This window comes from Leptopilina boulardi, unplaced genomic scaffold (genome assembly GCF_019393585.1).
Source record: "Leptopilina boulardi isolate dan_hultmark-lab unplaced genomic scaffold, ZJU_Lbou_2.1 LbouV2_223, whole genome shotgun sequence".
Taxonomy (NCBI): Eukaryota; Metazoa; Arthropoda; class Insecta; order Hymenoptera; family Figitidae; genus Leptopilina; species Leptopilina boulardi.
Window position 1 is genome coordinate 1,529,312 of NW_026137778.1, and position 25,270 is coordinate 1,554,581.

Here is a 25,270-nt window from a genome sequence, read left to right on the forward strand (position 1 = left end):
TTCTTATCTTAGTTACAAGTAAATGTGCCCGAATAAGGGAAAACTTTAAAGAAAGCCCTCACGACGTGCGGTGACAGCGTGTCTGACGGTACCAAGGTATTTCGTCCGTTTATTCTACGTCTTGCGGAGAATCGATACATGGTGGCTATAAGCTGAGTCCGCGCGTTAAAAAAAACATACTGTATATATATTCATATAGCTTTTTATTCCTATTGAATCTTGCTATCGTTTTACATTTTATTGACATAAAGGTCAATGATGGTTTTTTTCTATATTTAAGTAAGAAATATGTAAAATTATTTTTCCACTTTTTTTTTTTTTGTAGAATTCTACTGTTAGAAACAGTTAATTACCGTAAAAAGCTTGACTTTCTTAATAACAACGTCGTCGCGCAGACTATTTTACTTTATATATATAGTAGAAAGTCGTTTTTAGAGTGTTAGTTTTGGAAGCAGAGGCAGTAAATTTTTATCGCTTCCTCTATGCTAATTTGAGGGTGACAGATTGAAGAGGCCAGGAAGAGACCACAATGAATATAGAAAACGGAATCTGGAGTAGCAGGTAGCAGTCAATGCCGGTTGTTGGTCAGGTTCACTATAGAGTAGAATGTTTTAATGAAAGCAAGATATACGAGGCCCAGTTCAGATTCTCGTAAAAGACCCCCAATGCTATGAATGAAGTAATTAAAAAAGAGAAAAAAAATGGACGAACCAAATTCCTTCTTTAGAATTTTTTAACTATATATTTAAAATACTTGTTTTTCCGCATCAAGTATATCATATTTGTAAAATTTACAAAATATTACATTTGAAGAAAAATTAAAAATTTACTTTGTAAAATATTTTTAGTTTTCAAACTATACTCTCATGAAAACAAAATCAAAAATAAATTACAGTAACAATGATAAAAAAAATTGAGATGTTTTTATTCTTTTTTCCAACCGCACACATCAGTTAAAAGCTATTACAATTTATAACTTTATTACACATATGTTTTCCATAAACTTTTTATTTTTTTCCGTAGACCCTTTGAACAATTTTCAATTCATAATAACACAGATAGGAGTTTGTCCACAAGTGACGACTTGAATATTTCTTGTTCGAGAAATTATTGCCTTTCAACTTTTGTACAAGGAGACCTTTATAGAACGATATAGGAAATCTGAATCTGCAAAAACGTGAGGGTAATTTTCGTTCTATAACTTGAAGTTGTTCTTCGATGAATTTTAGATCTGAAAAAGGGTTTCCCCTAGAGCAATTGTCTGTTATTGCAATTTTTATAACTACTTTTGATTTTCTTTTTTTTTTTCTTCTTTTTTTTTATGGGAAAGAAAATTTGATTTAATATAGTTGTTTTGATTTTTCCTCTAAGTGGTTAGTTATACTTTATAATCTTGTGGTATATACTTTTAAATTAGAAAACTTTTGTTATATAACAGATGTATATTCTTATTTACATATGTGCTAATTATAAAATATGATGAGAATATAATTATACTTTTTTTTTTTGAGTTACACTTAGTGTAAAGATTTAACTTTTAACAAAGTTGGGTGAATTATACACCTAAAGTATATATTTGTCAATGTTAGCAATTATTATAATGTGGCAATTGTGACTGTCATAAAAAAGAGTCTATGAAAGAAGCAACCAGATTAGAGGAAGAATTATGCAGAGACTAAAGTCGATTGTTATAACTATATATATATAATATCCGTTTATATTCTAGGGGCAATAAAGTCATCAGCACCTACATATTCGGTTGATAATTAATTAAATAATAAATATCGTGTTATGATCGTAATTTGCTTAATTGCTACCAAACACGCTATTGTTTGTATATCCTCTAAGTTATCCGTGCTTATTCGTCATTATTTTGTTATTTATTAAGTACCTTTTTCGCGTATAAACGTTTTTACATCGAAACTTAAGATTTACAAGTGTTTTTTTTTTTGCAAAAAAAAAAGTTAATTGATATGAATTAAAGGTACACGGAATTAATATAATAAATAAATAAAAGAACATTGGCATTGATTTTATTGAATGTTAATAATGAAATATTTATTCAAAGTCGAAAACTAAAAAAAAAAGTATATATTAAGCAGGTGGTCAGTATACTTAAAGGTTGATGAATTCAATCAATAAAATATGAGTGTTTTGCTGTCGTATATATATATAGCTGTAGGGTAACTGGTTTTTTTTTAGTTCGTCGCGAGTGTTTGAAATGATAGAGGGGAAATTCATCTAGTATTTCTTAATGCGTAAAGGGTGTAGCTCCCCTAATGACAACGTCAATACTTACAAAGAGTTACACCCAGAGTGGCGTGATCGAGTCAATATACATGTAACTAAATTTTTTATATGTTTCTCCTTCATCTTTTCTCTGTCACCATTATTTATTATTTAGTAATTTAGAAATTTTTCAAAATAGTTTCACTTTGTAAACATTTTCCTGATGAAAAAAAAGAAATATTCACCAAAAAGTCAATTAAATTTTTATATATGACGCGCCATGAGAAAAGTAAACAAATTTTTAGGTTATATTTGTGATTTTTTGATTGAAAATACATAAAGAGGGTTAATTCTTAATATAAATACACTTTTTCCAAAGGAATCAATGTTTCTTGCAATATTTTGATATACATACCCATTAGTATATCAATTTATATCCGCCGAAAAATGATTTTTTCGACATTTGAATTTATTGGTATATCGACAAATGTCATGCGGACAGTATATTTGCTGAAAAGTTTAGGAATTGATTTTTCGATTTCACTTTTTTTTTGTTTATTGATAATAATATTATTTTCATTTTGAGTATGAAACAAAAAAATATAAAATAGTCGAACAAAAAAACACATTTTTGAAGATAAAGTAGAATACACTATATTAATACATATGAAAGTTGAGTTTACAATTCACATATATTTTTCAACATTCAAAATTATTTTTTTAATCCAAATATGATTATTGAATCTACAATCAATCACAAAATAATTATGCAATTAAAATAACAATAACGTATGGAAATAATAAATATAAAAAAACAGCAGACGACAGATAACTGATAACAATATCCTGTCACCAGAGTTCGGAATCTAGATTACTAAGTGCATTTTAAAGTAAAACGTCCAAAATGTGACACCTTTTTGCGTGAGTTTTTTAAAGGTGCGTTCACTATTGTTTTCGGTACGAAAACAGCAAGCGGCCATCTTCATTAAATCTATTCATTTTCATTAGTAATTAAAATTTCAATGAGTTAATTTGAACAAAATGAAATTGTATATAATTAAAAAGTAAAATTTCTTAAAGAATAGGTTAATAATAATAATAATAATTATTATTATTATTATAATAATAAATCATAATAATAATGAAAAAGATTTGTCAAAATAATCAAAAAATGACTGGAATTTTCGTATTATTTCTAAAAATTATCAGCAATAAATGCGGGATCAAGTTATAATTCCACTTATGCGCGCAAGTATCAAAACGTTGCATAATTCCAATCCAAATTTTAAAATTGAATATTTTCTTTCAGGAAAACTGTATAAATATTTATGTTTAAAATCTTAAATAAAAACTGATTTTGATTTCACATAATTAAAAATGAACCTAATGTTTACTTTTAATAATATATCAATAAACATAACCTAAAATTTTTTCCTCCTTTTCTCGTGTCACATATATAAAAATCAGCAAAAATTAAATATATTTAAATTTTCTTTTTTGCAAATATAATAAAACCTTTTGTTTAAAAACTCTTAAAACCGTTTAGTGTTGCTAATTATTTAAGATTCTTGTCGTCGATTAAATATAGACTTGAGAAAGTTTACTGTCTAATCATCACATCTCGCGCAGTAATATATAGAAAGAGAGAGAGAGAGAGACTAAAAAGTTGGACTTGAAAAAAATTCTTGGCACAAGAAAGTTAATCGCACGGTATCAGAATGAAAACGACTGGGAAATGTCGTTGAAACACGAAAGCGCAACTCGTCTTTATAAAAGTGAGATTTATTAATGGCGAAAAATATGGTTTGGGTCCACACATATCCGCAATGGCTTGTTTATTTCGTGTTGATGGGTCGTTAGATTCGTCTTGTTCTTTAAAAAAAAACGATCTCGTCCGACATCAAATTCAGTAGCACCGTAGGTGGTATATCGGTGACCATAATCTTATCGTTGCGACGACAAACCAACCCAAAGCGGGTTATTATCGGCACGTTCTTGTTGTCCGACATCTTGAAAGCGATTCGAATCAGACTCGCGGAAGAAAATCCAATTAGCAGGTACCTGAGGTCCTGATGGTCAGAAACAGCGGGACATTAGTCTTTTGACTGGACCCGTGCGCGCAACGACGCGGGATCATGTGGGGCGGTATCTATATATATATGTATATATATATGCCCATGCCAACATCGGTGCGAAACGTCCTCTCTGCTTCTGGTATGCCACTGTGATGGATTAGGTATTAAAAGGTTGTTGTTTTCACAAGGATTAGGTTCGTTCATATTTTAAAGGACTCCACTTCATTTTAAGAATTTTAAATCTCATCGTCGATGTAGATATATATCTTAAGTCGGATCAAATCAGCGTACGGGGATTTGTTCGGAAGTCGTGTTTTTTTACTGATTTCTTTTATCGATAAAATTTTTATTTTTTAGAAAATGCAGGTAGTTTCTTATGTATACTTATGAAAAAATAATTTTTTTCCCCGTAAAATGCGTTACGTGTAACTTTGAGGCTTTTTTATATTTCTTATGTTAAGGCCTGAGCAGAATAGAAACGCAACCGAAACAATGAGTTAGAAAAGGATAGATATATTTTTTGTCCTTCTCCAACTCATTATTGCGGATGCGTTTACGGTACGATTCCGGATTACGTTTTTATCCTGCTCAGACCTTTAAGGCGCTTGTACACTTCACAAATTCTAAAGGCGCTTGTATACCTCACCGATCCCGAGTATACTTGCGTCGTGTACCATTGGAGTAAAAGAGACAGAAATATCTTTTGTTTCTTTTACTCCAATGGTACACGACAGAAGTATACTCGGGATTGGTAAGGTATACAAGCGCCTTAAGTATACTCGGAATTTGTCAAAAGTTATATTAATTTTGATTGACTTATAGAGAATTGGAAAATTTCGAAATTGTCTATGAGCAAAGTCAATCAATGTTAGTGAAACTTTTGACAAGTTTCGAGTATACTCAGAATTTGTGCAAGCACCTTTATGTTCGACTTAAGACATAAGGCCAACGCACAATAGATTCGCGAAAGTCGTACTTCACTTTGCATTTTCCGTAATACACATACCTGATAGGTTGTCCACAATGAATCAGATTCTGGACAACCAATCAGGTATGTGTATTTCGGAAAATGCAAAGTGAAAAAATTTTTTTACCGAAGGTGTAAATGCTCCATTAAGACGCTTGTATACCTCACCGATTCCGAGTATACTTCTGTCGTGTACCATTGGAGTAAAAGAGACAAAAGATATTTTCGTCTCTTTTACTCCCATGGTACACGACGCAAGTATACTCGGGATCAGTGAGGTATACAAGCGCCTTTAGGCCAAATAAAAAAAGCCTATTGTAGACATAGCCTATAAGGTTTCCGACGTATATTACATCTTTTACGTATTTTAACGTAAAATACTGTAAACAATTTGTGTACTTTTAAATATGGAGGCAAAAGATAATTAACAACGTGTAGTGACATTTATAGGTTATGTTTACAACAGACGTAAAATACGTAGAAAAACAAAAGTTATAATTTCAAAAAAATTGTTATTACACATTTTTTTAGTCCCTTATAACAATGTTTACTTTTCTATTTTCTTTATTATACAAGTTTATGTGTTTTATTTACAGTAAAATGAAGAAAAATTAATTACCTTGATATCTGTCAATGAACAAGGATAAAATTAATTGTATTTAGTAATAATCATGTACACCCTCTGCCTAATTCTCGACTTTACGACAATAATGTCATACATTAATGAATATAAGTGTAATGACGGTGGTTCTAATGACACAGTATAATGTTTATAGTGACTGCCCGCGTGATGATAAGTTATTATGCTTTCCGGTCAGATGTATACTCTGATTTTATAAATTCAAGCTCGAACCGCGAAACGACAGTAATTAAGCATATCGTTTACACAGATTGGCTCTAGGTTAAATGTATATATATATAAAGACAAATTTCAATCGATTCTCCTCAATAACAGTTTATTGCTCAAAACAAATTTATTCTACCGACGGGAAGTTAAAGGGAACAATGTTATAATTTCAATAATTACTTTAGCTAATGTCACGATGAGCGGTGGTTAATTAGTAAGTCAATTAAATCACGTAGAGACTATGACGTATATATATATGTGGCCTCAAGTGTGAAAGTACGTAATAAATGTTGAAGCTAACGATTTAAGTGAACATAATTTAAACTTGGGTACATATAACTTATTTATCTATATATATTTCTATATAAGTTTATACATTTAAAAAGAGGGAGAAGAATATTTATTAATTTATTTACAAATCAAGTATTTTATTCATATAAAATTTTCAGTAGTTTTATTTTTTAAAAAATTCCTTTTGTTTTTTTACAAAAATTGTTTCATCACAACTACATTTTTTTGTTTAACCAATTTTTTATTTTTCTTTATTCCATTAATAAGTAAAAAATATATTGTTAAATAATAATAATAGTAATAATATTTTTTATATAAATATTTTACGAAAAACAATTTACATAAATTCATTTAAAGGTTAAGATTTCTCATTATTTATTACCTCATACAAATTTATATTTCCATTAACTTGACACTAATAAGTTTCCTTTGATATCTAGACTATTATATAGATATGACTCGAACAATTACACTTGTAATAATTAAGTAATATTATTTATTAATTTTAACTGGAATTTTAGAAAATAATATTATGAAGTACAAAATGTAAATAAATGTTTTTTTAAAAAAAAGATTAACAACTAAAAAGTGTTGTATCGTGAAGTTGCATATTAAATATTATTATCCCATTTGAAAGGTAATCTTAAATATTTATCATTCTAATATGATAAACTTTTGAATTAATTCTTAAATACAGGCCAGGAAAAAGTGTGTTTACAAAATTGATATTTAGCAAATAAAATTTTTTTGAAGTGAATAATGACATTTTTGTCATATTGACATTATTTTGTCATTCGTTTTTACATCACAAATAATCAAATTTTTTTGTTTCTCCCAACAATAAAAGTTCCGAATAAAATTATTTTTATAAAAATTTTCTCAGTATTCTGATGTTATGAAAACTATTTCTTCATAATAGAAGATTTTATTATTTATTAAAAGGATGCAAAAAGAGTATATATTCTCTAAATTTAAATCAGTGAGATTTCAATGACGAAATAGTTGAAATTTTGCAATTGAATTAGTTCAGTAAAATTTCCACTGAAATTCAGTTACATTTCACTGAAAATCAGAAGAATTATTACTGTTTAAAACAGTCAAATCTGTTTTACCGATTAATGATAAGATTTGACTGTTTAAATCAATAATAATTCTACTGATTTTCAGTGAAATGTAACTAAATTTCAGTGAAAATCTTACTAAAGTAATTCAATTGCTAAATTTCAACTATTTCGTCATTGAAATTTCACTGATTCAAAGAAGAGTACTATAATGTTTTCCTTCTTCGATTAAGATGTAATGTTTAGTTTTGAAAAGATTATTATAATTTGAAGCTAAATTTATGTTTTCCATATATCATAAAATAGATATAATCTTTTTGATTAAAATTTAAAAATCAAAAAGTTCATTATAAATGATTAATGGAAACGGAGATTTTTTTTTAATAGTATTTATTTTTCATTAAAATTTAAAGTCTTATGATATATTCTTATCAAATTCATTATACTTTCTAAATATAAATTAATTAAAAATAACTAATTGATAGTAAAATCATGACTGATTTTTTGTTTCATCAAAAAAGAAATTAATAAAAATCATTAATTTTTAGTAAAAAGTAACAAATTTTAAATAGAAGAAAACAGGGAAAAAATACAATTTTTACTTCAAAATCGGTATATAAATTAACTGCAACAAATTTTATATAGTTGAGGGCGCCACTGTTTATGTGAATTAGCATTGGATAAAATTACCCGCAACTAAATTTATCCAGCTTTTTTTCTGTGAATAACTGAAAAAATATTTAAATTTGACTAATTCATAATTTACCAGAAATTTTAGTTATTTTGAAATAACAAAAAACTAAGAATTTAATTAAAAATTTGTTATTTTCAACTCAAAGATTAGTGGAATTATTACTATTTGAATTAATCACTAACTTTTTGCAATGAACTTAGTTATTTTTAACAAATTCCAAATTTAGAGAGTATAGGGTATTATGTCAGTCCAATGGACGCTACTTTATGTTTACAATATATATTATACTATTTATAAATTCACCAGTTGAACTTGCAGTACTTTAATACAACAGTAAGTTTTTTTCCAAGTATTCAAATACATTTTAGCTAATTATAAAGTTTCGCCTTGTGATTATATTAGTCGATGAGTTTAAAACTTTCCAACACTCCGTAAAGTCCGCAGAGTAATATATATGTGACCGCGCGTGCTTTGTCACTTTGTTTAATAAAGTTATTTCAACAATTTCAAATAATAATTCTATATTGGAGCATCAAAAGAACAATAGGAAATAACTGATAAAATATTTAGATATGCAAATTTTAATAGATTATAAACTCGTTCTGCATTTGAAATTCATAACTTGTTTTATATTAATTAAAAATGTTTTTAAATTATGTTTAGGTGACTTTTTTCTAAAACAGTTTTATTATTATTTTATTGAAAAAATGTATTTGATTCAAATAATTGTACTTGACTGTTATCAGATAATTGGTATTAATTAACAATATATTTTTGGAATATTTATTTGATAATAGTCAAGTACTTTATTTGAATGAAATAAATTTTTTTCACATTATGAATTAAAATCTCTTAATCAGATTTAGTTATTAATTTTCTCTTATGAGGATTATTTTTTTTTGTTAGTTTTTCTTTAGTTCTTACATTTTTTGTTAAGAGGATTCTGAAAGTTGATATTAGGGTGGTGTATGTTCACAGACCTCTCGCCTTTGGGTGATAAGGGCGGAAGCCTCGTCGACGAATTAGGAGGCGGTGGCGGTGGTTCTCTCAGGAATGGTAAAGGGAAGAAAATGAGAAAGCCAAGAACCATCTATAGCAGTCTTCAGCTTCAACAATTGAATAGGCGATTTCAAAGAACGCAATATTTGGCATTACCAGAACGAGCCGAACTTGCAGCCAGTTTGGGTTTAACGCAAACACAGGTGAGTTTTTAAATTTTTTTGAGATTTTCAGTTTTAAAATAATGATGATAAATAATTGTGAAACATGAAGAATAGATGATTTAATGTGAAAATTATAATGAAATGAAATTATAGTTTCAAAACGGTCAAATTACGTTTGTGTTATATGCAATGTCGTCGTATATACACGGTAACTGGATCTTTACTGGACAGCATCTGTCTGGTTTATCGGCACAAATGACTTTACTAAATCACTGATTTGCCACGCCCTGGACATCGTGGATAGGGTTGCCTCAGTGTCCAGTGTAGAGCGCGAGTTAACGAGATGGTCATAAATTTTCTTTCCGAGAACCTTTTGCCCTTTCAACGCGGTATATATATATGAACTTTCTGGATACGGGAGTTTTTCCCAAAACTACTATACCATTAACCTTAAAACTTTCCGAATCGTCGCACCCCTCACTTGCTGTATGGTTTCCGGTTCACAATTTATGGAAGCAAGTCACTCGGTAATTATCCCGACGACCGCTAATTGGAAAGTGTGCCTCTTGAGCTTAAATTGCTGGGGCATTGGTGAAAATAAGGGGCGATAGGCAATCGTTTTGTTAATTTTCTCTCAACTCCAAAAAAAATCTGAGTATCAACATTTTTATAATTTTATATACTTTCTCTCTAAATCTGAAATAAAGTACTGCCTGAAGGTATATACAGAATTGCATAAATGCTGTCCTTCCGGTTTGACGGCCTTTTCAAAAATCGTGACACTTCTATAATTTTATTAGTTCGTGGCATAATTCGCCATAAACTAGTAAAATTATTATAAAAGTATCACGACTTTTCAAAATGTCATCAAACCGAAAAGTACAGAATTTATGCAATGTGTATATCAATTCGAACCTAAAATTTTGATCAAAAATTATGAAATTTTTTGATACTTAATGCATTAAAATCTCCGAAAGTTCATATTACAGAAATTCCAATTCACAAAACCCAACAAAATTTTCATTTAACAGAATATGAGTGTAGCAGAATTTTCATTGGTCAGAATCGAGTCCGAGATTCTGTCCAATGAAAATTTTTCTATACGCATATTATTCTGTTAAATAAAAATTCTGATGGGTGAGAATTCTGTTAAGAAGCATTTCTTGGCTGAAAATTCTGTCCAACTAAAAGTCTGTTACCTAACACTTCTGTTAAACTGTAATTCTGTCAAATGAAATTTCTGTTACATAAATTTCTGTCGAATGCAAATTCTGTAATATGAACTTTCGGGGATTTTAATGCTTCTCCTCATAAGTATATATGATTTTCTAAATCTAAAAGCATATATAATACTTCCAAAATTCACAGGAAAATCCGAAGTGCTTGGAATTTTTTGTTATAATTTTTTTCATGCACACCGTGAGCAAAATTTAACTAATTTATTAGCGCATATAATTGGAATCAGTGGTATACTTATCACAGTGGAATTTCGCTAATTCGGATTTAGAGAGTTCGAATATTGAATCGCTGACATTATTTGTCTTTTGAATAATATGTGTGTAGCTCAATATGAGTCTATTAATCTTGACGTATAGTTAGTCACTTAAGTGATGTGCGCGACACGATAACAGTGTGCAATATAATGGTTAGTTAACTGATAGTTCTCTCTCTCTCTGCGATTATTGATAGCGCACACAGGGTTCCAGACAGGATAATTTCATTAGTTCTGGAACCCTACAGAGTGACAACTCACGAAGGCGCATTAGTATATGTATTATGAATTAAGTGCGCTTTTGATTAGAAGTTTCCATATAAGCATAATAATAATTATTCAAATCAACCCCTTGAATATGTGCTACCGTCTCGAATTTCTTGTCATCGCGCGCACCAACCAACATGGCGTAATCTTCCATCTATATCGTTCGTGTGTCTTTCACTTCCTTTTCGCTTGTGAGAAGATGCGAGAAGAAAGAAAAAGAAGGAAATGAAAAAGAAAGGCAACGAGCAAAAGGGGAGTTAGAAGTATTACAGAGCAAGACAGAAGACAAGGCATCTCTTTTTCCTCGAGGCTTCTTCTCTTGGATAAGGTAGCGGGCAAAGAATATAACACATATAGCAAGAAGGTATATATATATATATATGTATCTCATATACTTTCATGCACGCGATGTTACTTTGGGCGTGGTGTATAACCTTTTTTTCTCATCTTTTTTTTTATCAATGTTGATGGTATTTAGGAATTTTGAAAAAATATCTCAATTTTGAATTTCTCCAATTGAAACCCAAAATATCTGTGTCAAATAATATTTTTTTTTGGACGTAATTGTTCCTGTACTCTTCTTCACTCTTGCATTACACGCGATGCCTATTTCGTGGAAAGAGACCTGGTATTGCCCCTTTCTTGCAAATGTGGCAAGGGTCGCGACGTGCAGATGGACATATGGATAAGTATTACTTTTGCATGAATGCATTTATAAGGGTGCTTCTGCGCGAAACTCAGGTGCGTGCGACATATTCTCATATGTCCTTGTCTTGAAATATTCACATGAGAACCAACATAATGTTACATACATACTTAAATTTATTTATTTAAACATACATACCTACATATATATATGTGTGTTCATATTCACCGACATCAAAACTTGTTTCTCCAAGTAATACACTCTCTTATCACAAGAAGAACAGCAATACTTGGAGAGACAAGTTTCGATTGCATCTCAGAAATCAGCGGCTTATTCAGATCACGTTCTTTGATCAGATGATTTCGTATGATGATCTGACCAGTATGTATCTACTGTAACACGGTTGAAAGTATCCACTATATTTACGCTTAAATAGATAGGTATATATATATATAGTTATTTATACCTAAACTCATCTAACGTCTATAAGTCATTGATCGATAAAGACCCTTTGGTATATACGTCATACAGATTATATTATCAATGTAATCTAATTCAACAAAGAAAAAACAGCTTATCACCAGTTAATTTAAAACTATCAAATAATAACTAATAATAATAATAAATAATAATAACTAATAATAACTAATAACTATCAAATTCAGTTTTACGGTTTCTAAAAAGTAAATTTTTGTATATACTTAATTTACTATTAAAAATAAATAATTAGGAATTATTTATCACCAACTATATAGAAATGAGACTTCTCATATATAGTTATAAATTAAGTGTAAAATCGTATGACGTATATAAAAAGAGGTATCAGTTTGAAATAAATAATATCAAATATATAAAAGAACGTGGAAAGTGATATTATGTGTCAAAGTAACCTTAAACATGTCGAACGAGCGATTAGTCGTCTAGTTTTTCCAGCCAACTAACCGGCATTGAACCGACTTATCGGCCTATTATCTCATTGGCGTTGACCAGTTCGTGCGTGTCCAGATAGGGATGACTAACTGTTGTTGGTTCCGTACCATCATTCGTTTACAAATAATGCACAAACCTCGAACCATTATCATTGGCGAATATAATAAAATGAATAAAACTTGGACCGACATGACGTGTCACTATCGGATTATATATCTACCAACTGTCATCTATCAGTGAAATAGTCTACAAAATGGATCACAACTTTTACATATATATATGCACGCGATTCAAAAAGCACCCAGTTTTATATTATTTTTCTTCTATTTCAAGTCAATGTCACAGGATTTAATTGTATTTTTTGTTAATTAAGACTGGAATTTAAATTTTAATTATTTCCGGATATTGTCTGTACACTGTTATGGGTATATATGAATTATAACTATATCTTTAAATAAAAATATTGTATCTCAGTCATATACGATCGAAGTATACACGAGGCTTGTTGTAGAGAAAAGTTACAGATCTATAGTTCTTATTTTCATTGACCCTTTTTAATATATACTTTTATACTTTTGTAGAATGAAACTTGACGCCTACTGTACCGCATATGCCATTCACGTTCGACTTATCGTTAGATAATTATAGAACTGCGACCAAAGGTTTCTAGCACGAACTTTGCGGATAACTAATAAACGTAGTCGCGGCGCATATGAAAAACAAATGCAAAGAGTGTGTATAGTTTGATATGTAGGCGTTGTGATTTCAAACAATAGAGAAGTATATGGTTATGCTTACAATTAGTCAAATCTTTTATGCATTTATGATTGTTACAATATATACATTTCAATTTCAAGCTTAATGTTAAAATTGAAATATTGTTATAGGCTGAACAATTCAAAATTACTTAATTTGTCTCATTTTGAAAATATAATATATATATATATCTTAAGAGAACGAGGATCGTGTGATTTGAAATTTTCTTTTTGCATTAATAATTATTAATGTAAGAAGAAAAATTTCAATTTTAACTGATTATAATTAAGTACCTATGGAATAATAAGTTTCAAATTCTAAAAAAGGTTCCTATTTTCAAAATCATCTACATTTCTTAACGCCTTTTACGGCCTTCGCTACAATATTCTTCACTTAAACTGCATTAAAATTGTGCCTCGTAGGTGGCGCCACGTTCCATGTCGTTTAGCATCGGTTCATTTTGAGCTAATACAAAAATAAGTTTAGATTTTTTCTATTTCAACTTTTATTTCTCGTTTCAAATATTTTAATTGTAAATTTTTTTTCTAGAACCATATATTTGGAAATGATATTAATATATACAATCCAAATCCAATATATATATATTGGATATATAATATATAATAGTGAAGAGTTGTGCATCTTTCACCTCACTTCAAATAGTTTAGTTAACTTTTTGCCGTTTCTTATAGCAAAGTAACTGGAATATTGTTTTCTAAGAAATAAGAGGCTCGGCGAGTCTCTTTGAAGATCCTTTTCTCAAGCTTCTGGCTACCGGAATACCACTCCTATATCCTTCATTGTAACAAGGTATATACACACGCTTGAAATAATATAGGTTACGCGATAATAAGCAGGTACGTCGCTATAGTACTGCGAGTTCGCGTGCTTTTCTACCATGTTTGCTGCGGCATTGGAATGAGAGAAAAGTGCAAAATAAATGGGCAACATTGCAATGCGCACTATACACACGTTATTCCAAATGTGCGAAAATAAATTAATATTCTCAATTCAAGAAAAATTGTTTTAAATCAAAAACAATAATTTTTGGTGAATAGTAAAAATAATGAAAAAGGAAGTATATATATATATATATATGAGAAAAGAGGGAAGATGGGTTAGGCTGGGGTACACACATTATTTCAATGTTGGCAGTAATGCCTGTTATTAAGTGATGATAATGATTGGTATTATCGCGGGTAGGGAGCAGGACTGGTAGCAGCGGATATAAATCATCCTTACTTCCTTCTTGCTGGCAGAGCTGCGGAGAGAGATCTGCTGCTCCATGCCAAGAAGCTGTAAATAACGGCCAAGTTGTACCGCTGTTGCTTCATGGGTACTGGAAAAGGTATAGAAAGGAAGGTAGAATAGTTTCTCTAAACGATAAGTAGGTACGTGGAATATTCTCATACGGGGTTATATAGCTCTCTGCAATCTACGTACCTGTTATCATCATTTTCTGGATATACCGAATAGCAGAAGCTAGAACACTATCTACAAAACCTTAAACATCTCGTTAATGTTTAAAGCTAATCACACACCTTGCGGTATATCGTGCTAGATTTTAGTGTGCATTTTCTATCAACCTCCTCTTTCGTATCCTTCCATTTCATTTAGTAAATTTATGATATGGACGTCGATTCCTAGAACGACGACGAGATGATAAGAATCCTAAAGCAGCGCAAGCGCCATCTCGATCGCCTACAGAAGGGAATATCAGACTAAGGGTTGGATGAAAACGCCCACAACTATCTTGATCTAATAAATTCAACTAAAATTCTCTCTCTCTCTCTCTCTCTTGCTCGAGGTCAGTCGCGTTCGCAGACTGCGAAGGTCTTTAAAACATTGCAAAAATATTTTCTGAATTAAAATTATTGGACAAATGCGAGAAAAATTGAACAATTATAGGAATTCGAAGTCGGCGAACTTGCTCCGATTCTTGATCCTCCAAGAAGAGGGTGCGCTGAGTCGTTTGAACTAGCAGATGCTGAAACTTGATTTCTTATTATCTTCTTTTTCTTTCTTTCTTTCTTGTTTGCTTCCTTCCGTATATGTCCGTCCCTCTTCTGTTTCTCTTCCTTCCTTCTTTCCTTCAACTTGATGTTGGAGCTAAAAGAAAAGGTCTCCTGCGGCACGAGTCTTTCCTAGCCCTTTTGGTATTCGTTTGTTTGATGGCGGCTTCCTCTCACTCCATCGTCTTCGTTGGGAACTCCACGACGCGACGTTACGTATATATATATATATACTGCGCATAGCTGCTGCATTGCTCCAGGCTGAATTTTATTTTACTCTAAGCCCTTGGTAAAATTACTTTTTTTATTCCCGCACTGTAATATTATTTCTTAGTTTCCTAGAAAATAAATTACTTTTATTATTTGAGGTCCTATTTTTTTATATCTTATTCATCATGCAATTTCGAAAAATATGTCTCGCGTCTTTTTTTTTCAATATACCGCTATATTTAATTTAAAATCAGTAGATCCTAGCTAATACACAGGAAATTACAGAGTATATATATAAAAGAGCGACCCGGTTCAACGTCGTCGCGCTGATCAAGAATAATCTATTTAATTTATCGAGACTTGAGTCTCTCCAAAGAGTTGACTGGAGAAAATCAAACTAAGAGAACCTCGTTATAAACATTCTTTAGCGAGCAACGCCCGTCGAACGAAACTGTTTCTTTGACTCTCATCGACCTCGTTCTCCCGGAAGGGACAACGACGAAGTGCAAAAAGGGTGGAAAGGCAGCGAAACACCGTCACTGTGGAGAGATCAGATACAAAGAAAAAGAGAAGAGAGAATCTTTCGCAAGCCGATTAACGATTCCTCTCTCTCTCTTTCTCTTTTGCCACATTTTTCGCGTTCTCCGCACTGAACCAAAAGGAGCAGGCAAGAAGAAAGCGCGCATCGGTATTTGCTGGTCCTCCAAACGATGCGCGCGTATAGTGCAATTCTCACATTTACACACAAACAATATATTCTCTGTGTCTTTGTATATAGACCTTCAACTCAGTTGAGTAATAAAAACCACTAAAAATGTTTGCTCTATAAGTGTATATAGGTGAAGGTACTTAAACTTTTAAAGTTATGAGATTATAACTGCGCGACCCTATATATATACAGAAACAACAAGCAGTTACTTCTTTTTAATTACACATTTCAAGATAATGACTGCAGAATGAGGTGTAAAGATTTTTTTTATACAAAATAAATTGAAAACCATTAGATTTAAATAAACTTATACTGACAACATCAGAGCGTATTCGGAAGACAAAGGAAGTTTAGAAAAATTGAAAAGACAATTAAAAATTAACAATTTTAGAAGACAGAATATAAAAGGGGAACATTTATAAACTACATTGGGAGTGGATTAAGATTCCAAAAAAAACCTTATGTAATTTATGAATCGCCCCAATATTTATTGAAAACCTTAAAAGACAAATAAAAAGCAAAATTCGGTTTTGAATATTTCACCGTATAATTAAAATAACTAAAAGTTTTCGTTTATTTATGTAAAATCCGGAATTTGTGGCGTAGTTTTTGCTTCAAAAATATAGTAAAAACCTACTATTTCCGGAGTAAATTTTTAATTTTTTTTTACATCAGTGATTCTTTTTCTATTTCCGGAATAAAAGTTATACCGGTGATGCACAAGAAATTCCGCACAGTTTACATCTTACTTTGTAAATAGCAAAAAGTTAGTTTATATTTTTTTTCCCGCGTATATATGATGTCAAATTCAGCAAATATAAGAGAGTTTGTCAGCCTTGAAAGTTTTTACGCACATATATATATATATGTATGTATAGAATAAATCAAAATTCATGAGTAAATTTTCAAATAAAGAGATATGTATTGCAAGTTAGGTTCTTTTGCAGTAGCCACCGATTGAGTCCAGTTCATTGAGTATTCAGGCTACGCATGCGCCAGTTGTCACCACTGACACATCGTATGTCAATCGTTTCTGCACACAAAGCTCTATATGTAGAAGAAAAAGGACGATCGGCAGGTAGGATCAACAAGAGGAACATCTCAATCTAAATGTCGAAAGCCAATGTTGGAGATGTCTTTTTCTTTACTTAATTCCACCGATTTATATCACAAAAATCTGGCGAGTGAATTTTTAAGACAATTCGACTAAAGCTATTACCATAAATTTTGTTATTTTTATGTTAAAACTCCGTTTTGTATCAAATTTCAAGTTTTTCGAACTTGATACATATTCATCTATTTGGCGTCATCTTTGTCCATGCTTTTGTCAAACGTCATAACCTAAAAAAATGTGGCGGGAAATTTTAAATTCTATCTTCTACTTACAATCCGTATTTTTAAAATTCTTAAATTTTTGTTGCTTTTTCAAATAGAATCCAAGTTTTGTTTAGTACTGCATATAGAGCATCATCGTTATTCCCATATCTCTCTCTCTCTCTCTTGTTTTCTCTTTATTTCTAATTCTCATTTACTATTTCATAAGAGATGATGTACCGCGTTGATGAGCGTCTCTACTATCTCTAAGAAGGTGGAGGTCGAAGTGGATCGCCTTGGAGCCTGAGAGGCGCCCGTCCCGCCCATCGTCTCGTCTTTGCTCGGAGCCCTTTGAGTTTTGTACTCTTCCACCAAAACTTTATATAGGACTAGAAACCGGACTTAAACTGCTTTAAATGAGTAATATAATTTTATATTGAAACGCAGACATATATACGGCTTTCTCTTCACTCTTACAACTAAAAACAAAGAAATGGTTATATGAATAAAGTAATAATATATTTGATCCTAAAGAAAAAAAATTATACTTTTATCCTTTGATTTTGGGGTAATAATTATCTGCGATGAAACATAAATTCTCCAAGGTTGGATAAATTTTAGCCGAAAAGTAGAATTTTTCTCCCCAAGATTGGATATACAAAATTTTGTCTGCTATAAAACTGTGTTAATATGAAAGAATATCGTGTACAATTTATAAAAAAAAAATTATTTAATTTATAATAGTCAAGTAACCATTTGTTTTAATCAGATAATTTATTTTTTAGTGCATAGTCAAAGAGGTTATGTATCATAGAAAATTAGAAGCAAATGTAAACCATTCTGTCAACATACCGAAGATCATTTAGAATAAAGATCCTATATAATAGTTCAAGTATAATATAACAGGTACTTAAAAATTACTATTGTATTCGAAAGTACTATTAATTTTGAACGTGAGATATTTTCTCAGAAAATCATTTGTGCAGAAATTTCACTATTACCACTTCGGGTACATATCTTTTTTTTTTTTTACTTAAATTTTGTTTACGACAACTTTCGTAGAAAAGGAAATAGGAAAATTAGAATCATAAAGAATATATAGTTTTGAAATTTATATCTTTCAGCACTACACCCAGAAAGTGTTATTAAGATTAACAGTTCTCTCTCTCTCTCTCTCTCCTTGGAGTCTTCGAACATTATTTTAAGTGAACTATTATTTTATGAGAAGGTGGCAGAGAGATTATATAGAGGAAACTTTTCTTTCTTCGCGCAATAAACATTTGGAGCCAATCCAAAAATTAGGACTCTCCTTGCATTCATGTTTATGGAAAGCCAGTACTTTTTTTTATGCGTTATCGGTTTCATGGATCGTTAATTCATTGTTATTATGAAACCCATAGCAATAAGAATAATGATTCGAAGTAATAATAAAAAAAAAACTATCCTATTCGAGAACACTTAATTTGGAAAATTGTCACTGGTTACGCTTTCGTGCGATATAAATAATTTACGGAGAACAAGAAGTATAAGTGCAATATCATAAATCGACAAATTATTGGTATTATAATAACTGATTGGTTAGAGACTAATTGTTCAAGTAAAAAAATGAATGTTGAGGAAAACATAAATAATTGAAATAAGAAGTGAGACATTACTGCAAATAATATTTAAAATGGGATTTATAGTTTATAATAAGATATCCGTTTTTGTTAGAGTGATATATATTAAATTTATTTTATATAGTAGCTAAATTAAATTTTGTTATAACTGCTGTAAATATAGGATTTCCACAAATTCAACTGTTTTTAGAGCCCCTTTTGCACCGTGTGGATAAAAATCTTCCGAGAGGTTAAATTTATCCACAGGGTGAAAACGAGTCCATAGAAGCTAAACTAGATGGCGCAGGAGTTTCTGTAAATTTTTCAGGAAACATTTTCCCGCGTGTAGCTAATTCTGTCATATATCGTATTCCTATCTTTTAATATATTGAAGGAAAACTTTATAACCCCCTTTTTTAAAAACATAATTACACATTCATCAAGAAATTTGAAAAATGAATTTTTATTAATAGTTAGATTTTTCTTACACGTCGTTGAGGACTCATATTGCTTTATAGTAAATCGCTTATAGATATATACTAGAGGCGTTGTGCAACCCACGTATAAATCTATCCACCGAATGACTCAACCAGGGAGACATGTCATGTTCTTGTATATATATATTGGTTTCCCAACGTACTTTTTATTTAATATACATATACATACAAGTTTACATTTACCTACACCCACCAATTTATTGGTGGCTACTGTCGCTTTATATAGTTCAGTCTGAAACATTGCCGGTATATGTACCAGTAAATTTGCCAAGCTGAATCGCCAGTATATATATATATGCAACAGAACGATTACAACGATCACGAAAGGAAACCGGGAAGGAAGAGGCAAAGAAAGAGAAGAACTCACAAAGGCAGGATGCCGCTGCTTCGTGTACGTGGTATGTCGACCTCAAATCTGCGAACCCCGGCGACCTAACCTTACTTTCATATTTCGACTCACATCACATATAACTTACTTTTCATGTATATATATAAATTTTGGTGATACATACAATAAAGTTCCGAGGCAGAAATAGTGGAAACTTTCATAGCGAATAACTATTTGCAAAAAACAATTATCCACTTTGTATTGATTTGTATATTTAAAAGGGATATGAGTATTCGAATCCAAGTATATATCAGAAAAGTCCACTACTGGCAAAGTAGTAATAGTACATTTTTGCTAGGGATATCGTATTGAATTAAATATCGATAAAAAGGATATCTGTTTTATCTGTTAAATGAAGACACTTAGGGTATAAATATACAAGGGGCATAAATTATAGTAACACTTCAGTTAAATGTACTTTATTTATTATTTCTTCAATAAAATAATAAGATATGAGCTCTCTGTGGTATCTCTTGGTATCTGGAACTCGTATATATATATATATATTTCTACTTGAAAAGCCGCGTATTTTGTAGCATGTCAATAATAACTCAATTAACTATATTTATATCATCATTCATTCCACTATTACCTTTTTAAGCACTAATTATAAATAATTACCTGTTTTATAATAAATTCCGAAATTGATTTTTAAATTAATATAAACACTTGTAAGACATAATTGAGTTACAAACATGTATATAATAGGGAAAAGTGGGCATAACATATCATTTCAATTTTCTGGAAAATTACTTTGGAAAACTCTATCAAACTCGCCGGTAAAATGGCTTATTTATTATAGAAAATTTTATCGCACCATCATATCAACTTAAGAATTAAATCCTATATTGAATTCCCTTTTTGTCCACATAACTTTATTCATAAATCGGGAGGAATTTGAATTTTTTTCCGTTCCCATTTTGGCGACAGAAATTTTGGCTCCTTTTGTGAAAACTTCCGAATACTGACAATTGATATTGAAAATAATAGTTTTATTCATTTGAATAATGTAAAACAAAAGGTATTAATTTAATATTGACTTTAGGTAGTAAATTGTCTTTTTGTTCCATTTTGATATCTAAAATCTGTATACTATATTATTGTACTTTCTTTTTAATGCAGTACTTTAAATTGTTGTTTATTTATTATTATTTATATATAGCATAATTTCACAGTTTAGAACTTTGGAAAATACCAAAATGATATTATTATATTATAACATAAAAAATAATTAATCAAAAACCAATTTAGATATATATCTAAATTGATTTCCTCTTAAAAATGAGGATCTTTTAGAAAAGTTCTTAATTTTTAAATTTTAAAACTATAGACTTTGAATAAAACCAATTTATTTTCAATGATGAAATTTATTATAAAACATAGATTTTGTTATTTTTCAACTTTTGTATAACAAAATTTTTACTAAAATATTAATCAAGAAGAAATCGAGGTTATGTTTTAGTTACAGCTGTCGGAATTAAAATTTTATTTTTCCCATATATCTTGTTGGGATATTAAAAAAATTGTACAAAAAAGGAATTGTTGGGAAATAATTCCAATACTTTTTAATGAAAGTCTTCTTACCGGATCTTAATATAAATTAGGTTTACGTACATACCAATAAGGTCAACAAAATTAAAGCAACAATTCAAAATTAAAAGTTCTTATGTATGGGAAACGATTTAGGTAACATAACCTAAAAATAATGTTTTTAGATTTCTGAAAGTAATATTATTTTTTAGGTTCACAGTTTTCTAGAAAGGATCAAATTGATCTAAAAATTTGGATCAATTTTTGATTTGATCCGCATTTTTGGATCAATTCGTTGCAATTTGACACTTTTAGGTTAACAGTGTTATGTTACCTCTATCGTTTCCCATGCATAGAAATTAATTTTTATTTAAATACAATTTCTAATTGTTCAAAAGTATAAAAATTAAATTATTTAAAGTTTAACCGAAACATTTTTAAAATTTAAATCATCCATTTCTATAAAAATACAAGTTGGATTAATTTTTGTTTCGTATATTCATTTGTCTGACTCTTCCTTAAATTTAGCAGTAATTTTGTAACCATTATTTTATATATGTATGTTTATTTGAAGGCTTACAGTTATTTTCATTTCTGACCTATGATTTTCATTTAAAGAATAGAGCCTAAGAATTTTGGTGACAGAAGTATAATACAGTGTGTATCGCTACACGCGACAGGTTGTTTGCGGCGCTTAGAATTCCTGTGTGTGTTATGCCTGGGGTTTTAAGAGTTATGAAGGGTTCGCGTTAGCCTACCGGAACCGTAGAAACATACGGTGTCTTCAAAGAATAATGGTAGAGTTGCCTCATTGCCTGCTTGACTGTTGAGTTCTCTGGCCAGGATGAACTGACAACTTCCATAACGACGAACCGGAAACGGTATAACGAAAAATTTTCATTGTGAAAGTGTCTACCTTTCAGTTTTTTTCTCTCTCTCTTTTTTTTAAGTACCTTTGTTTCTCCTTCTATGTTGTAAATAACGTGGGAATCAAAGTTGACAAAATATAAATGAATGATAAAACATTTTTTGATATATTTTAAAAGTTTGTTCGCATCGAATTTTAGATGCATGGCAAATTTCTGTAAATGGAAAATCGTACTTTTGAAAATTTGATTAAAATTCTATAATTGAACTTTTTAAAGTAAATGGAGAAGATATATAAAATGCAACTTAGAAGCTCGATGAAAGGTTGGAAGTTTGGGAAGTACATGAGGAGTATTGGATTACGAAGTACATAAATATTCATGAGGTTCCGAGTGCGGAGTGAGTTCGCGATGGAGAGGAAGGTGATGGATACAAAATAGAAAGAGAAAAGAACCACGTGAGACGTGAGGTCGGCAATATTAACGGGAAGTTTAATCGTTGGCTGGCCTGGCCTGTCAGCCCGGACGCGCGCCGGGTCAGTCGGGCCCTCGAGGTCAATTAGTGTTGTTCAACACTCTCCATACAGCCCGGTGTCGAGTTGGAGTCCAAATTTCAAGAGTCCCTCTCGCTTCCTTCTAATTTGTTAGCTGGAAATATGTTTGTACCTTATGACTCTGAAGTAATTTTTAAATTTTCAAATACAAATAATTCGATATTAGTATATTTAGATGTTTCTTAAATATTTCGAAAATTTTGCAAACATTTGAGAAATAAAATGATACAATTCAAAGAAAAAATAAAGAGATAGAAAGAACACCCACTTTGAAAACAAGAAGCAAAGTGAGCAATAAGGCCAATTAGCATATATATTAATTGCTTCTCGTACAACTTGTTTCCCTAACGTTCAGCCGATGGCATATTCGTACTTAAAGATATATATACTCACATGTATATATATATGTGTGTGTATGTACATTGATACTTTCAAGCATTTTTTATTTATTAATTCATCAATTGATTAATCTATGTATATGCGTAACGAACGAGGATGTGATTTATTTCAGGTGTATATCCTCTTAAATATTGTTTTGTATACTCTTTTAATTTGCATCAGTTATAGGTACTATTATATCAATACCAAAACGAATTGAAATAATATTCATCGCTTTAATTCATCAAAGATTAACATAAACCACAGAACTGCAAAAAGAAGTTATCTTATTTTAAAATGTTTTGGGTAGCGTTTTCAAGAGATTTTAATGTCTTAAAAAAGCTACCAAAAAATCTTAAAATATAACTTCTTTTTACAGTGATGAATTCAACTCAGAAACGTTTATAATTTACCAAATTCAATTGGATTCAAATTAAGAGAGTTTCACTTTTTGAGAGTTGAAAATTTGTAAGGAAGACTCTAATATATATTCTTCGAGAATAATAGAATCCTTTTTGTCAAGATTTTTCAGGCTGTTTCGCGTCTTGAATATTGTCACTGGTATATACCATTAGAACGATCTTCAACGTACTGAAGAAAAAAAATGTAATGTCAGTAATCCGTGAGAGTCAGGCATATAATACGGTGGTATATAATTTGTGCTTGCACCTATATAGGAGTTTCTATTTTTCTATTGAGCCTGAGCAGGTTCTCTTTCGTTCCTACGGTATTTAGTGAGATCACATGAATCGATTCTTCAGAATATCTATACGTGCACATTTACGTAAATACTGCAATATCGTGTGTTGCAGCACCTCCGTGGCCTTCGGGCGTCATTCACTCGTATATAGCATAAAACTACACCGCACTACGCCGCGCCGGTCACCATCCACTTTCATTATATGTGCGCGCGCGCGCGCCTTTAATTACATTTTTGCATCACGACTGCCGCGAGATAGGTATATATACATATATATATAGTCTCTGACTTCCAATATTCTGAGAAAACGCTTTCCGGACCTTCACTCCAAAACGGAAACAACGTTCTAATTTCCATAATCAATTTATTTTTTTCTATTCTTTTTTTCTATCATTTTTCAAGTTCAGGAAATTTATATTTTCATGGAAAAATATTTTTAAAAAATAATGTTAAAAGAAGTGGCTTCATTTGCGTAGTTATTTTTAGGACACTTTTTGGTGTCTTTTCTTGACTTTGAAAAATACGAGGTTATGTTGCGTGTTTTAGATTTCTAAATCTGAAATAGTCACGATTGCACTTATTCAACTGCGCTGATTCGGTTATTAAATGAATTATAGTAACTAATTCTTAGTCAAAAATGACTAATTGTTAGTAGAAAACTATACTAATTTATTTAGTGAGGCTACTATTTAAATTAGTAAACTTTAATAAATTAATTGTAGTTTTCTACTATCAATTAGTCATTTTTGACTAAGAATTCGTTACTAAACTATCTAATAACCGAATCAGCGCTAAACCTTTGAATTCAAATTTAGAGAGTACAAAAGACAATTTTTAAGGTTATGTTTCTGATTTTTGGATTGAAAATACATAAAGAGGATCAACTCTTAACAAAAACCATATTGATGTTTATGTTTTTATTAAATTGCAAATATTCAATAGAAACTGAACTAAACATAACCTAACATTTTTTGCCCTTAAAGTTCCTTTTCTCGTGGAACGTCTATTTATACGCACATTTAAAAAAAATAGTTTCTTTTGAATCAAAGAAGTACTTCTTTGATATATCAAAAAAAAGTTTTCTTTAGTTTAAAGA

At 30.5% G+C, this 25,270-nt stretch overlaps 1 protein-coding gene and 1 long non-coding RNA gene across 5 annotated transcripts in view; one reads left to right on the plus strand and one right to left on the minus strand.

The window, feature by feature from the left end:
• LOC127279847 (homeotic protein distal-less) overlaps nt 1–25,270 on the plus strand; it is an 88,992-nt gene that overhangs the window by 33,602 nt on the left and 30,120 nt on the right. For 3 of the 4 annotated variants that reach the window (XM_051302476.1, XM_051302475.1, XM_051302474.1), the window contains exon 2: nt 9,143–9,366. In XM_051302476.1, coding sequence (XP_051158433.1) covers nt 9,143–9,366 — 224 coding nt within the window. Of the gene's footprint in view, nt 1–9,124; nt 9,367–25,270 lie in introns of all 4 variants that reach the window. The other variant, XM_051302472.1, reaches the window with a different exon arrangement.
• On the minus strand, nt 909–2,371 carry LOC127279850 (uncharacterized). The gene is made up of 2 exons (XR_007842711.1): nt 2,300–2,371; nt 909–1,248 (listed from the first exon to the last, which is right to left on the minus strand). It is a non-coding gene; the product is annotated as an uncharacterized LOC127279850 (long non-coding RNA).